The sequence below is a fragment of the Kluyveromyces marxianus genome, chromosome 1, assembly GCF_001417885.1.
Source record: "Kluyveromyces marxianus DMKU3-1042 DNA, complete genome, chromosome 1".
Taxonomy (NCBI): domain Eukaryota; kingdom Fungi; phylum Ascomycota; class Saccharomycetes; order Saccharomycetales; family Saccharomycetaceae; genus Kluyveromyces; species Kluyveromyces marxianus.
In genome coordinates, this window is record NC_036025.1 from 1,278,585 (window position 1) to 1,291,253 (window position 12,669).

At 42.5% G+C, this 12,669-nt stretch overlaps 8 protein-coding genes across 8 annotated transcripts; 3 read left to right on the top strand and 5 right to left on the bottom strand.

Annotated features, from left to right (window-relative positions):
• Positions 1–161: 161 nt before the first annotated feature.
• PRY3 (CAP domain-containing protein) lies at positions 162–803 on the bottom strand (the record flags this gene model as incomplete). Its single annotated transcript, XM_022822287.1, has 1 exon — positions 162–803. One exon carries the CDS (start codon positions 801–803, stop codon positions 162–164), a length of 642 nt encoding a protein of 213 aa, XP_022674124.1.
• A 717-nt stretch (positions 804–1,520) lies between these two features.
• PRY2 (CAP domain-containing protein) lies at positions 1,521–2,438 on the bottom strand (the record flags this gene model as incomplete). The annotated part of the gene is made up of 1 exon (XM_022822288.1): positions 1,521–2,438. One exon carries the CDS (start codon positions 2,436–2,438, stop codon positions 1,521–1,523), a length of 918 nt encoding a protein of 305 aa, XP_022674125.1.
• Positions 2,439–3,890: 1,452 nt separating this feature from the next.
• On the bottom strand, positions 3,891–4,592 carry KLMA_10613 (uncharacterized protein; the record flags this gene model as incomplete). Its single annotated transcript, XM_022822289.1, has 1 exon — positions 3,891–4,592. One exon carries the CDS (start codon positions 4,590–4,592, stop codon positions 3,891–3,893), a length of 702 nt encoding a protein of 233 aa, XP_022674126.1.
• Positions 4,593–4,845: 253 nt separating this feature from the next.
• On the top strand, positions 4,846–5,958 carry MPD1 (protein disulfide isomerase MPD1; the record flags this gene model as incomplete). Its single annotated transcript, XM_022822290.1, has 1 exon — positions 4,846–5,958. The coding sequence occupies one exon, from the start codon at positions 4,846–4,848 to the stop codon at positions 5,956–5,958; it is 1,113 nt and encodes a 370-aa protein (XP_022674127.1).
• A 244-nt stretch (positions 5,959–6,202) lies between these two features.
• MRPL23 (mitochondrial 54S ribosomal protein uL13m) lies at positions 6,203–6,688 on the top strand (the record flags this gene model as incomplete). Its single annotated transcript, XM_022822291.1, has 1 exon — positions 6,203–6,688. One exon carries the CDS (start codon positions 6,203–6,205, stop codon positions 6,686–6,688), a length of 486 nt encoding a protein of 161 aa, XP_022674128.1.
• Positions 6,689–6,949: 261 nt separating this feature from the next.
• On the bottom strand, positions 6,950–9,155 carry CRN1 (coronin; the record flags this gene model as incomplete). The annotated part of the gene is made up of 2 exons (XM_022822293.1): positions 6,950–9,014; positions 9,151–9,155. The coding sequence occupies 2 exons, from the start codon at positions 9,153–9,155 to the stop codon at positions 6,950–6,952; spliced, it is 2,070 nt and encodes a 689-aa protein (XP_022674129.1).
• Positions 9,156–9,508: 353 nt separating this feature from the next.
• Positions 9,509–11,377, bottom strand: MAG2 (RING-type E3 ubiquitin transferase MAG2; the record flags this gene model as incomplete). The annotated part of the gene is made up of 1 exon (XM_022822294.1): positions 9,509–11,377. The coding sequence occupies one exon, from the start codon at positions 11,375–11,377 to the stop codon at positions 9,509–9,511; it is 1,869 nt and encodes a 622-aa protein (XP_022674130.1).
• Positions 11,378–12,092: 715 nt separating this feature from the next.
• Positions 12,093–12,602, top strand: SPC2 (signal peptidase complex subunit SPC2; the record flags this gene model as incomplete). The annotated part of the gene is made up of 1 exon (XM_022822295.1): positions 12,093–12,602. The coding sequence occupies one exon, from the start codon at positions 12,093–12,095 to the stop codon at positions 12,600–12,602; it is 510 nt and encodes a 169-aa protein (XP_022674131.1).
• Between the last annotated feature and the right edge of the window lie 67 nt (positions 12,603–12,669).

The following is a 12,669-nucleotide window of genomic DNA, read 5'->3' on the forward strand; positions in this document are numbered from 1 at the left end:
TGAATGCTATGGTGTGGCCATTACCCTGCTTGGTGTGGACAGAGGGAAAAAAAATGTAGATATATAAAAGAAAAAAGAGTCAGAGTCATATGTTGAGTGTCACATGACTTTTTTTGTCTGTCAGTGAAGTGAAGTGCACATTGCTTGCTTGCTCCAGTTATTCATGTGGACGGTAGGACATTTTGCTGGAACTGGCCGACGATGTTGCCTGGCGGGTCGTACTCGCAAATGGTGTACTGTCCGTAGTATTTCCCGCAAATAAGGTATGCGCATCCCAACTTGGTTGAGTTTTTCCATACGAGCTGTGTGAAGTGGCCGGTTTGAGTGGAGAACTGGCCGTTTGAGAAGTCGTAGAGCTTGTACTCGTCATACCAGGCCATGGTTGCGGCCGTGGTGTTGTATCCTAGGGCCAGATTTTCGCCGTAGGGCAAAGTCGAGTGTTTCAGCTGGCCATCGCAGACGTAAGTGTTGGCGTAATCCTGGGCCTTTGAGGCGAGGTTGGAGTCCCATTGCAGCGGGCCGGCACTGTGTTTGGCTCTAAGCGAGTTATGCAGGTCCAGGATTTCTGTTTTGAAATCTGGCTCGGTCGTTTGAGGGTTTGAAGTAATGGATTCTGTGTAGGTGCCCGTTGCGGTGCGGTAGACGATAGTAGTTGAGGTGGTTGATCTGGTGGACGTCGATACGATGCTGGCAGGAGTAACCACGACAGTTTTGTATTTTGTAATTGTGACAGATTGGACTTTGTGTAGGAGCGTGGCCAACAGTGGCAGGAGTTTCAATGCCGAGGCGGTGAAGATCCTCATGTCTGGTTGATATATATTATATAATGCAAGGTATTACGAGAGAGAGAGAGGCCTAGTAGAAGTGAGTCGTAGCTAGGTGTCTTACCATAGGGCATGGCGATATACGGGATGAGAGTATATATATATATATATGGGTGTGTATCTGTGTTTGTATTTTCAATGGGTACGCCTTCTGTTCCCAAGAAGCTTCACAATTGTAAGAGGTTTTCAACGCTTGATTTTATAGTCTTGTTTAAAATTACTGGGGAAAAAAATAAAAAAGGTTTACATATATTGAAGAGAGGGCTAGCTAAAAGGGGTATCTTAGTATGGACATAGGAGATTGAGACGGCTAGAGTCTCAACCTTGTTTTGCAAGATAATCGGGGATATAACCTACCCTGCAGGTTTATGAAGAAATGAAAAAAGTAGGGGGGGGTAAGCGGCCAGGGACCGAGAAAACATGGGAGAAAGAAAAGAACAACATTCATTCATTCATCGGTTGGTAGATTGATTGATTGATTGATTGATTGCCAGATGCCGTCTAGCGACGGGAACCGATCCGACAGACTCATCTTTCTCTCTTGATGTTTTAGATTTTCTTTTCAGGCTCCCTTTCACTTAACGTTGAAGAAGCATGTGAGAGACCACGAGATGACGATGTGCGTTTCAGAATTTCTAAAACCCAAAAAAAATGCCTTTATAACTTGAGACAATGTTTGATGGATGATGCGCGCGCTCAAGCCAATGGTTGGACATTGTCTTGGTAACCACCATCGACGTTACCAGCTGGGTCGTAGGAGCAGATGATGTAAGCACCCCAGGAGTCACATTGCTTGACACCGCAACCGATGCTGGTGGAAGCCTTCCAGACGACTTGGGTGAAGTGACCGGTGCTCATGGAGAAGCCTGGGTTGGAGTAGTCGTAGTCCTTGATTTCGTCGTACCAAGCTTCAACGGAGCCGGTGTTTCCGTAGCCCAAAGCCAAGTTTTCACCGTATGGACCGCCGGAGTGGGTCAAAGTACCGGAACAGTCGTAGTTGTCGGCGTAGTTTTGTGCGTAGGAGGCCAAGTCATCGGACCAGGACACGGATGGGGTGTTCTTGTGCAGAGATCTCTTGCTGTTGTGGGCATTGACCATTTCTGAAGCGAAGGAGGACAAGTTAGAGTCCGAAGAAGAAGCGGAGGAGGTGGCAGCTGGAGCGGCAGATGAAGAGCTGGAGCTGGTAGTAGTGGTAGGAGTAGGAGAAGGAGCTGGAGTAGAGGTGGTAGCTGGTTGCTCAGAAGAAGAAGTGGTAGCTGGCTCGATGTTTAGTTCAGCAGCGTTGTTGACTACGCTGGCTGGCTGGGTCGAGGCTGGAGCGGTGTTGGTGGATGGAGAAGGAGCTGGGGAGCTGGAGTCGTCCTCGACAGCACTTTCGGCAAGCGGGCTTGCAGCTGGGGAGGCAGTAGAAGCTGGAGCTGGAGAGTCGGTTTGAGTGGCAGCTGGTGCGGCACCGTGGGTGGTGTAACCGGTAGTAGTGTGGGTACCATCGAAGTACACGTAACCTTCAACCACGACGGTTTGTTTGACGTGGTCATGGACTGTAACGGTGGCTACTGGAGCAGCAATTGCAGTAGCAGCTAGAGTTAGAAGTGTGGCACTGGAGAGCTTCATGTTGTTGTTGTTGTTGTTGTTATTACTGTTATTCTTTAGTCTTTCCTAGAAGTAACACGCGTTTGGTTTGACGGTGAAACAGATGCAAATGAGTGAATTCGACAGACTGAAGCTTCTTAGAGAGTGTGTGTGTGCCAACTACTACTACCCAAAACCTAAAACGTCCACCAAGTAACAGCCTAAAACAAAGTCCTATATACTATGCTCATATATATATTTCACCTTTCTGGTGCTGAACCAGAACCAGAAACAAGCAAAGGCTGCTGTGATGCTACACCAGTCCTGGCATTCGTTTGAGACAGAATACCCGTTTCAGGCGTGTTAGTAAAGTGTTCCAAACAGGCGAAGCCATTTCCATATACGGTCTCAAGTCTAGATGCAAGAAAAGAAATAAACTTCATCTCACCATCTATCTGCTGGTCCAAACCTCCAGACTATGCCAGACACCTTCCTTCGCAGTAAATCTACTGGCACTGCTGCTGCCGCACGATCCTAGTTAGGAAAACCTATGGGGACAATCCGCCAAAAAAACAGGCCTAATACGAAAAAAAGGAAGATGAAAAGGGTAATTAGAGAACGATATTAGGGAATGGGACGGGACCAGGTGCTACCGGGGCAGCGCAGACAGGGCCGCATTGGGGCCCACTCACTACCCACTGCCCACCACCCAGTGTGTGGGCTTGCGTGCTGGAGAGAAAGGAAACGGACGCTTGCTTCGGGGCCAAGCTCCACTACCGCTACAGAGTACATACTTTACTTTACTTTGCTTTACTTTGCTTTAATCTGGCCTATTTATTTGCTTATCTAAGCTCGCACGGGGGATCTCACAGATCTCACAGATCTCACAGATCTCACAGGCCTCACGATTAGCCCATAGCAAATCGAGACCTGGCGCCTGGCCATTGTACGGCACCAGACTTTCCCTCTCCTCTGCCCTGCCTGCCCTGCTGGTACCTTGCTGGGTGCCTGGTTTCAGTGCTGCTCTGCTGGTGTTTATGCTTCATTTTTTGCATTTTGGATTTTCTTTTTTGCAGCTTCCATGCTGCTCGGGACAAAAGTACGGAGACGCGTTACCTATAGTAGTAGTGGTTCTTTTTCGGGACACGTCATTACCCGTTCGGGAACTGCGGAGGCATGAAAACGGCCAGAACACGAAAATAAAGGGAACAAACCCTCTGGGCGTGCCCAGTGTCATCATCTCATCGTCAACGGTATGCTATGCCACTGGGGGACGGTAACGCGAAAAGCACGGGGGCAAAAGAAAGAAAGATGCGGCAAAGAATGTCGCAGCATCGCGTCGCTGACGCCAAAAGAAAAAAAAAAGAACATAAAACACTCATTTCAGTGTAGTGCCGTATAGCATATGGTATGGTATAATTTATGTATGTACTTAGTTAGTTGGACGAACAGAAAAAAAAAAAAAAACGAAAAAGGCAGGGTAATAGTGTTGACTCACGTGATCATGGGAAGTTTGGATTCGAATTCCTCCCACGTGATCTGGGATTTGGTCCCCTCGTAGCGGATCACCTCTTCGAAGTACTCGTCCCAGTGGTCCATCACAAGGGTCACGTACTTCCAGCAGCCGGCCTTCTCAATGAGGTTCTCAAACGTCTCCTGCTGGTTCCAGCCTTGCTCAGGCATGACCTCGGGTAGAAACGTCGCACTGAGCCGGGCGCCCGTCTTCGGGTGTCTGAACTTGAGCTCGATCCCATGCTTGCCCAGCTCCCAGTCGAATATGCTTGACTTGGGTAGTGAGTCCGGGCTGGCAGCAGCAGCGTTATTCTTCTTGTATATCGTCTTGAAATTGCTGAGCAAGTTGGTGCCGCAGCTTAGCAGTGCCAACTCTTTCTCAGATATTGGCGAAAACCTCGAGTCCTGCAAGGCCGCTATTAGGGCGTATCTCGTAAGGCCTTGTTCGATTTCGCATTCTGCAAACGTGCCGATGCATCCCCGGAGCTGGTACTGGCCATGTCTGGACAACTTCTTCCAGGTGACGAATAATGGACACCTGGCAAACTCGGGCTTTACTCCTTTCCCCTGGTACAATCGCTCATCGATGGTTTGGAGCGAAACTGCTGGGATCTTGTGGAAGTGACGGTATAGTTGGTAGAACGCATAGAATGCGTATGGTGAGCTGGAGCTGGCTTCTGCCATCGTTTAGTTCTTTAACCTACTGTTTTGCGGGGTTTCTCTTTTAATTGTAGAGTATACTACTATATATTTTGTATACCCTTAAATTGTGTATAAGTTTCGATGATGATGTCTTTCTTAATAATGCGCAGAGAAGAACGAAGGCTCGAGAATCTTTGAAATATTGGATTTTGACAAAGTGTACACCCCACAAGAGAAGAAGAGAACAGCAATCAGCAATAGACGATTATAGTTAGGTTACAATAGCCAGCCCGTGATGCTAAGACTCCCTGCTGCTATCTGCTGCTATCTGCTGCTATGTTTGGTGCGAGCTTCGAATTTCTATGATCGCGATGAACACATCATGGAACTTACACCCGCTTCTTTCGATAAAGTGATCCATCAGACAAACTACACAACCATAGTCGAGTTCTACGCACCATGGTGTGGATATTGCCAGGAAATGAAAGGCCACTTCAAATCAGCCGCAAGAATGCTCTCTGGCATTGTGCAGGTCGCCGCTGTCAACTGTGACGAAAGCGTGAACAAACAGCTCTGCGCCCAGCACAGAGTGTCCGGTTTCCCAACAGTAATGGTGTTCAGGCCGCCAAAATTCGATTTGAATAATCAAAACCATGGTAATGCCGATGCATCCTCCATCGCATCGTCTCGCCATGCTTCGGAAACCTACAAAGGTGAGCGGAAACTCAAACCCATGGTCGATTTCGCTCTCTCTCGAGTCAAGAACTACGTAAAGAAGTTGAACCGGTACGAAAAATTCGAGGACGTGTTGAAAACAGACCGTTCCAGATATGCGGTCATTCTCGTCACTAAGAAAGACAAGGTCCCTTCTTTATTCAAGGCCGTGGCGCTAGACTGGCTTGGAATCCACGATTTCTACGCAATTTGGAACAAAAAACTAAATGGTGTTTCCCAACTGACATTCCAAGACGACACCTCCCGTTGGCCAAATGCCATTGAGTACATAAAATCTCTTGAAACTACGGCTGGTTCGCTCGAATCGCCTAAAATAATCGTCATCGATAAACAAAACGACACGGTGTCAGAATTAGACTTGGTTAAAGAAAATGGAAAGCAACAGATTGCTGAATTCCTATCCAATTTTGGCCTGACGCCTAGAGAGGGACCACTCAGTAAAAGAGATGAGTTTATCCAATCCATAGTGAAAAAGGCAGATCGTGCTAAAAGCTCGAAGTCCAAAAAGCAGGCTAAGGCTAAGGCTAAGGCTAAGGCTAAGGCTAAGGCTAAATCCAAATCCAAATCCAAATCCAAATCAAAGGCTAGCGAATCCCAGTCCAAATCAAAGGCCAGCGAATCCCAGTCCAACTCCGAACCCCACCAAAATACAATGGTAGACGATGAGCTATGAAGGTTACGTTTCTGGACCGGGTAATCTTTCATGATGGAATGAAAAAAAAAAAATTAAAAACTTAAACCAAAATCAAAAGCTGTTGAAAAATTCAGAATTTAATGAAATATATAGAGAATATATAAAATAATACAGCTATAGACGTTGATACAGTAGTTTATCCGTGGTTAAAGAAGAGTTCGAGCAGTGAAATTCTACTCGGCAGGTGCTTTTATAGATATCACAAAACAAATAAAAAGAAGACATGTCTCAAAAGGTTGGTCACACAGGTCTAGCGTTTGCTAGGATGTGGCATCATGTCGATTTGGCAAAGGATAAGAGGACGCTTGGTAGAGTTGCTTCACAAATTGCCATTACTCTTATGGGCAAACACAAGCCAGTATACCATCCATCTGCGGATTGTGGGGATTACGTTGTGGTGACCAACTGTCAGGCATTGCGTGTAACCGGTAACAAGATGTCGCAAAAGACATATTGGTCGCACACTTCCAGACCAGGTTCTCTAAAGCTTACCACGATGGAAGATATGATTAGCAACAAGGGTCATAGTGAGATTTTGAAGAAGGCTGTTTCAGGTATGCTTCCCAAGAATAAACTACGTAAATTAAGACTCTCAAGGTTAAAGGTGTTTGATGGTGGGGATCATCCATACAAGAGTAATATCACAGCATTTGCTGATCAACAGCCAAAGGTGCAAGAATTGTTGCAGAAACAGCAGCAGAAAGCCTAAGCATTGAATGCCCTCATCAAGTAAAGTAAAAAGTCTCAAAACCTCATTATAATATTGTTCATTATACATTTGAACTTATTATATATATTTTTGTGTTCTTCCTGTACATATTATACATATATCCAATCAATCCATATCATAAAATCGTTTAATCAATAACGTTTTGTTTAGATAAAAAAAGATTAAATATCAAATACAACTTTCTTACGTAGGCGAACGACGTTTGCTTCGTTTCTATACTGTTATAACTAATTGGTTTCCTTATTTTTGTAACAACTTTTCCACCTTGGCTTCCAAAGCGGCAAGTCTTTCATCTTTAGCTGCGTTTTGCTCGGTTAAGGTTTGGATGTAACTTTCCATTTGCAAGACTAGCGCTGAGAGTTTCTCAACAGATTGCTTCAAATTCAAAGACTTGTTACCAGCGGACGCAGAGGTTGGTGTGGAAGTAGAAGTCTTAGAAGGCTCGTTGGTCTCTTTAGGCTCTTTAGGCTCTTTAGAAGGGGTCTTGATACTTGTTTGTACGCTAGCTTGTGAAACAGTTTCAATTGTGGTATCAGATCCGCTTTCGACCTTTGATGTAACCAGGGCAGTGGTAACCACACCTGATTCTGCGTTTTCTTTGGCAGGTGGGGTTTCTTTTGTTTCAGCAGGCAGAGGCTCTTCTTTAGATTCCGTTTTCACGACAGGTTCCGGTGTAGACTTGGTCTCGACTTCCTTTTCCTTCACAGGTTCATTCTTGGACTTTGTTACCTTTTCATCTTCAGAATCCCAAACAGAACTCTCTTCACTAGGGTTCTCAGCATCATTGTCGGCGTCTAATTCGGTGGCCTTTTGCAACAGCTTATCAACGGAAGCATCCTTGCTTAAAAGCTCATCTACTTGATTTTTTCCTGTGGATTTTGGACTTGGAACCTCCTTCTTAAGAGAGCTCTGTGGGGTAGAGGATGTGCTCTCACCGTTAACGGAATCCTTTGGAGTAACCTCCACGGATATTTCGTGCTTAACTTCTACAGAAGGTGATTTTGGTGGGGTAGAGGTAGGTGATGATTCTTTTTTCTTTTCATTAGCGGAAGCACCATTTGAATCAGCCTTTTTGGCGTTGGTGAATTCAAGTTCACTTCCATCATATATAGCTTGTAATTTGAACAAAATAGGGCCATCTACTGACTTACCAGATAACCATTCTTCTGCCGTCAATGCTGGCTTACTGGAAGGAGCATCAGGGTAGATGTCATCTTGGAAAACCTCAGATTTTCTAGGGACAAAGAAAGAAATTGGTTCGATAGTGTGTTCACCAACAGCTTTAAATCCTTTCAAGACTTCATTTTCCTTAACGTTGACCGCTCTTTTTGGGGCTACTGCAAAACCTCTCTGAGGTTCAGTTGATTGGTATTCAGATAATTCAAACAATTCATCATTTTGGAATTCGAAATAGCGAATGTTACCGTCACCTTTACCTGCAAGATACAATATCTTGTTGGAATCATCATAGAATGGCATCAAGATCCCTGAAGATTGGTCTACGTTGTAGAATCCGCCTAAATCACCCTTTTCAATGTTTTCAGCATCCCAGATACCAATTTGACGATCACTCAATCTGGAAAACCCGGTAGTGGCAATTCTTTCAGAGTTACCTAACCAAACAACCCTTTGGTTCTTAGCTCCTGAATGGGCAGGGCCTTCGGTAATAATTTTCTCTGCCCTGATATCCCAGACTCTTAGTTTCTTATCACGGGATACAGTTACCAAACGGTTACCATCGTAACTGAAAGACATGGATGTAACCATGTCTGGATGCTTCAATGTGAACTTATCCTTGCCCTCAGAGATGTCCCAAATTTTAACAGTGTAATCCAAGGAAGACGAGGCTAAGATATTCTCCGCCGTTGGATGGAACAATAAATGACCAACTTTTCTAGAATGGCCAGAAAGCATTTTGAGGGGTTTCAGATCGGTTGGTGTACCATCCTCGTCCACGTAACCGTGTAGAGAATAGTCTTCTGGAATCTCCCATATACCAATTTTCCCATCATCAGAAGCTGAAGCAACGATATTATCGTTGAAAGGGTTGAATTCAGTGTCCAAAACTTGAGCGGTATGACCTCTAAACAGTGGAACTTGATCTGGAGCCTTTCCGACCTCTTTAATAGGGATAACGGCAAAGGCACCACCACCAGAAGAGTTCCAATTAACGGAAATGTACTTGCCATTGGCTTTAATCAAATTTGAATCCCAGGCATTGCTGGTGATCCTTAAATTTTCATATTGTAGCTCTTTCTTAGCAGCTTGACCATATACATGTCTGTACTTCGACGCACGAACGAATCTTCCGCTGTTAAACCGATATGTAACCTCATATAGTATTACATTCTCGAAGAGTTAGTATCATATAATTGTAATCCTTAACATAAACACACTCCAATAAAGGTATGATATTAATCTAGAACTGTCATAAAACATACCTCATGTTTTTAAATCACTTAATTGGGTTTTAAAAGCTTCAATGACCTTTAACTAATGTGGAAGACCTTTTTCTGCTTGTATCCTTTTCTTCAACACTTTTGTTTACTTTATTTGAGTCTCACAACATATAAGAACATTTTATTTATTTTTGGATTTTTTTATTGATTGATTCAAAGCCACGGCAAGAACATCTGCCATAGGGACAAGCTATCTGATTATTTTGAATTGCATTCCAAGTAAGTCAATAACGGTAAATATATATATCTATATATTTGTGTATATACGTGTTTCTCATGCTGTAGTCATCCCATTGAGATATTTTTCAGGCTATGTAAAGAATGCTACAATGCTACAATGCTACAATGCTCTGGTAGATGAATTGCTCAATAGGAGAGTTTTACCCTTCTTTTTGGAGCGATTCTTCTTCGATTGGGATGCTTCAAGTAGCATTCTTTCAAATTCAAGATCTTCTTCAATAGTATTTTGATCTGTCACGACGATTTGCGTACCCCATACAGTACGTTCCTTGAGTTTTGGCTTAGAAGGATGATCGTCTAATGACAATTCGCCTTGCTTTTTGTCATTTAACGAAGATGGTGTGTGTTGGCTAATTGTCTCTGGTTTCGAAGGTTTTTTCGAAGGGAAATATGTTTGTGCAGGTTGGATGGATGAGAAAATATCATTGTTCTCCCGTTGGTAAAATTCCAACTGCTCTTGTTCCAAACGCTCCTGGTACAAAAGCTTATCTTTATCCTCCTTGCTTCTTCTTGCCATGGCTTTCCTGTGTCTCTGCTTTAACTCCGCTGCAAATTTATTGTAAACGGCTTTCGGAATTGTGTCCTCATTGCGCCAGTCAAGATCAATGAATGCTAGTTCAGTCCCGATTGGGAGGTGTGAGAAGTATTTAAATTTGGATATGGTTGTTTCCGTCACCATTGATCCATAATGAATATCTTCCACTTTGACCTTAAGCACGGGAGGGAACTCATGATAATGTGGGAATGCGTTTTTCAATACCTTAATGTCTAGAGGTGAAAGGTAGAATTTTGTGCTAGAGCTGAATCCAGTTTCATAATAAAAAAATGCTGAATCATCAGTATATTTCTCTATTCCTTGGTGAGCATCTAAAGTAAGCCCCATAATGTCAGGAACTTCATTTTCCTTATCGGTATTTTTCAAACTTTCAATTAATGCTAAATTTTCGTCAATAGCCATTTGGGCAAGTCTTCCGTTATCATGATATAAAGCCTTATCGACTTCTAATTGTGTGAAGATTTGTAAATTATCCTGCTCCAATAAATCTATTGCATATTGGTTGCTACATTTCATAATTCTTGAATATTCAACCAATTCTTTCATATTCACAGAAGGAAAATTACCGATAGTCAATGGATCGATATTTAAAGTTACTGGTAGGGGCAATAGTGATCCATGAGGTCTACAAATTAGTTGTAATTCAACTTCGGATCCTATAGTTGGAGTATTTGCTTTTGAATCTTCTTCTGTGAGTAAGACAGGTTTGACATTGCTTTTCTTGATTATACTACTGCAAAGCGGACATTCGCGTAACTCTTTCCTCTTCATTCTAGCAAGGGTACTTTCTTCGCCCTTGCTTACAATAGGATCATTCTTAAAAAGTTCAAGTAAACATGTTTGACAAAATACATGACCACAAATTACCATACGTGGAGATATTAAGTCATCTGTCAAGCATATTGGACAACTTTGACCTTTCGGCATGACAACTCTTCTAATTGACTCTGTCTCCAAGGGGACATTGGGATCATTAGACTGAGCTTCATAAGATCCTTTATCATCCACTATGAACTTGTAATTGGCATTTACGAAAGAATCACCATGAAGGAACACCCTATCATGGTTATCGCTATGGCGTCTTCTTCTTCGATCTGCAGGGTTCCTGCTCAAGGGTTTGGGAGCTTCGATCTCGGGGAGCTGGAAGTCAAGTAGATGGTTGATAGATATCTTTGTCTTCTTTCCATTTAGCTTGTAGTTCCCATTGGCAAGCTCATCTTGAATGTTCCATTCCAGATCCCCCGGACTTGAGGCAGTTTTAGCCCTTGGAAGATGCCTGTTGTTATTTCTTTTTGGTTTTCTCTTGTTACTACCCTTGTCAGTATCAGCTTGTTTATTTGCTGTACCTCTTCTGCCACCTTTCTTGTGCTCAGGGACAAAGCTGGGTGATTCGATATTCAACTTCTCGGACATCACCTTCTCTCTTGAAGAATATAAAGTGTTTATTTGCCTAGTTTCTTTGATTGATACTAGGATGCTGTAGTAAATGAATACCTTTCGAATTCGAAAGGTCGGTGTTGGGTTGAAAACTAGAAACTAGTCAACTCCCCCCGTAAAAAGCCTCGTATTCTTTCTGTTTTTCTCCCTCTTTTTCTTTTACTCATCAAAGGTGTTGATCTTTATAAAAGAAGTAGTTCTTTAAGTTCTTTATATATTCAATATATATGGTTAGTATTATGAACAACAAGAGTCATAAGATACATATACCAATCGTGTTATTAAGTCAATGATAGTGTAACTAATAAAATCATTGTTATCTGAAAGGTATTAGATACTGTGTTTAATACGTTCTATCATATACATACTACAACAACGTTTAGCATGTGGGAGACTGGTAGTGAAATGAATCACGTGCCACTGTTATATCATAATATTATAGCGGATAACTTGCGTATAGATGAACTACTTCAAATATCAGTTTCTGGTAACTTCGAAAGTTAAATCTTGTGCGTCGTTTGATAGCGGGCACTATCCTTGTGTCCTTACTTTCTACGTTAGTCGTTAAACATAAAAAGTTGTTTTAACAGCTTCGTTATTTAGTTCTTGAATATATTTCTTACTGAATTTAAGATAAGATCCGAGAGAAAAGCAGCAAGTAATTGGTAATCCATTGAAGGTATCAGCATCAATGTCTAAGCCAATTAATGTGTATGCAGTATCAGAGGCTCGCCAAGCTTTTGAAGAAGCTTTGCCGGGTATTTTCTCTAGATTAGGCTACACTCAAACTTTTAAGTTAATAGATACGAAGTTATTCCTAGGATATTCGTTGGTAGTATTTGCTGCAGCAAGTTTTCTACTCGACAAAAAGTTGACATGGGAGGAGTCTAAACAATATCAGTTGATATTGGTCTCTTTATATGCGGTTGTCTGCGGTGTACAATGGTGGTTTAACAAGTTTGTTGAGAAAGGTATAATATATCAGGGCACTAATAAGGATAACAAGATCAGCATAGGTGCTAAATTCAAGAAGAACTCACATGAGTTCCACATATATATTGCGGACTCCACGAACCAACGTGTTGAGTTGGAAACTTCTTTCACCAAATTCTTCAATGAGCAAGGTTATTTACAGACTGAACTTCTATACAACTACTTCAAGCAACAAACTGAACAATTGGTTAGCAAAAAAAGCAAATAGACAAAGTGCAATGATTGAGATCAATGATTGAGATTAATGAGTTAAATTTAATCATAAATATATTTTT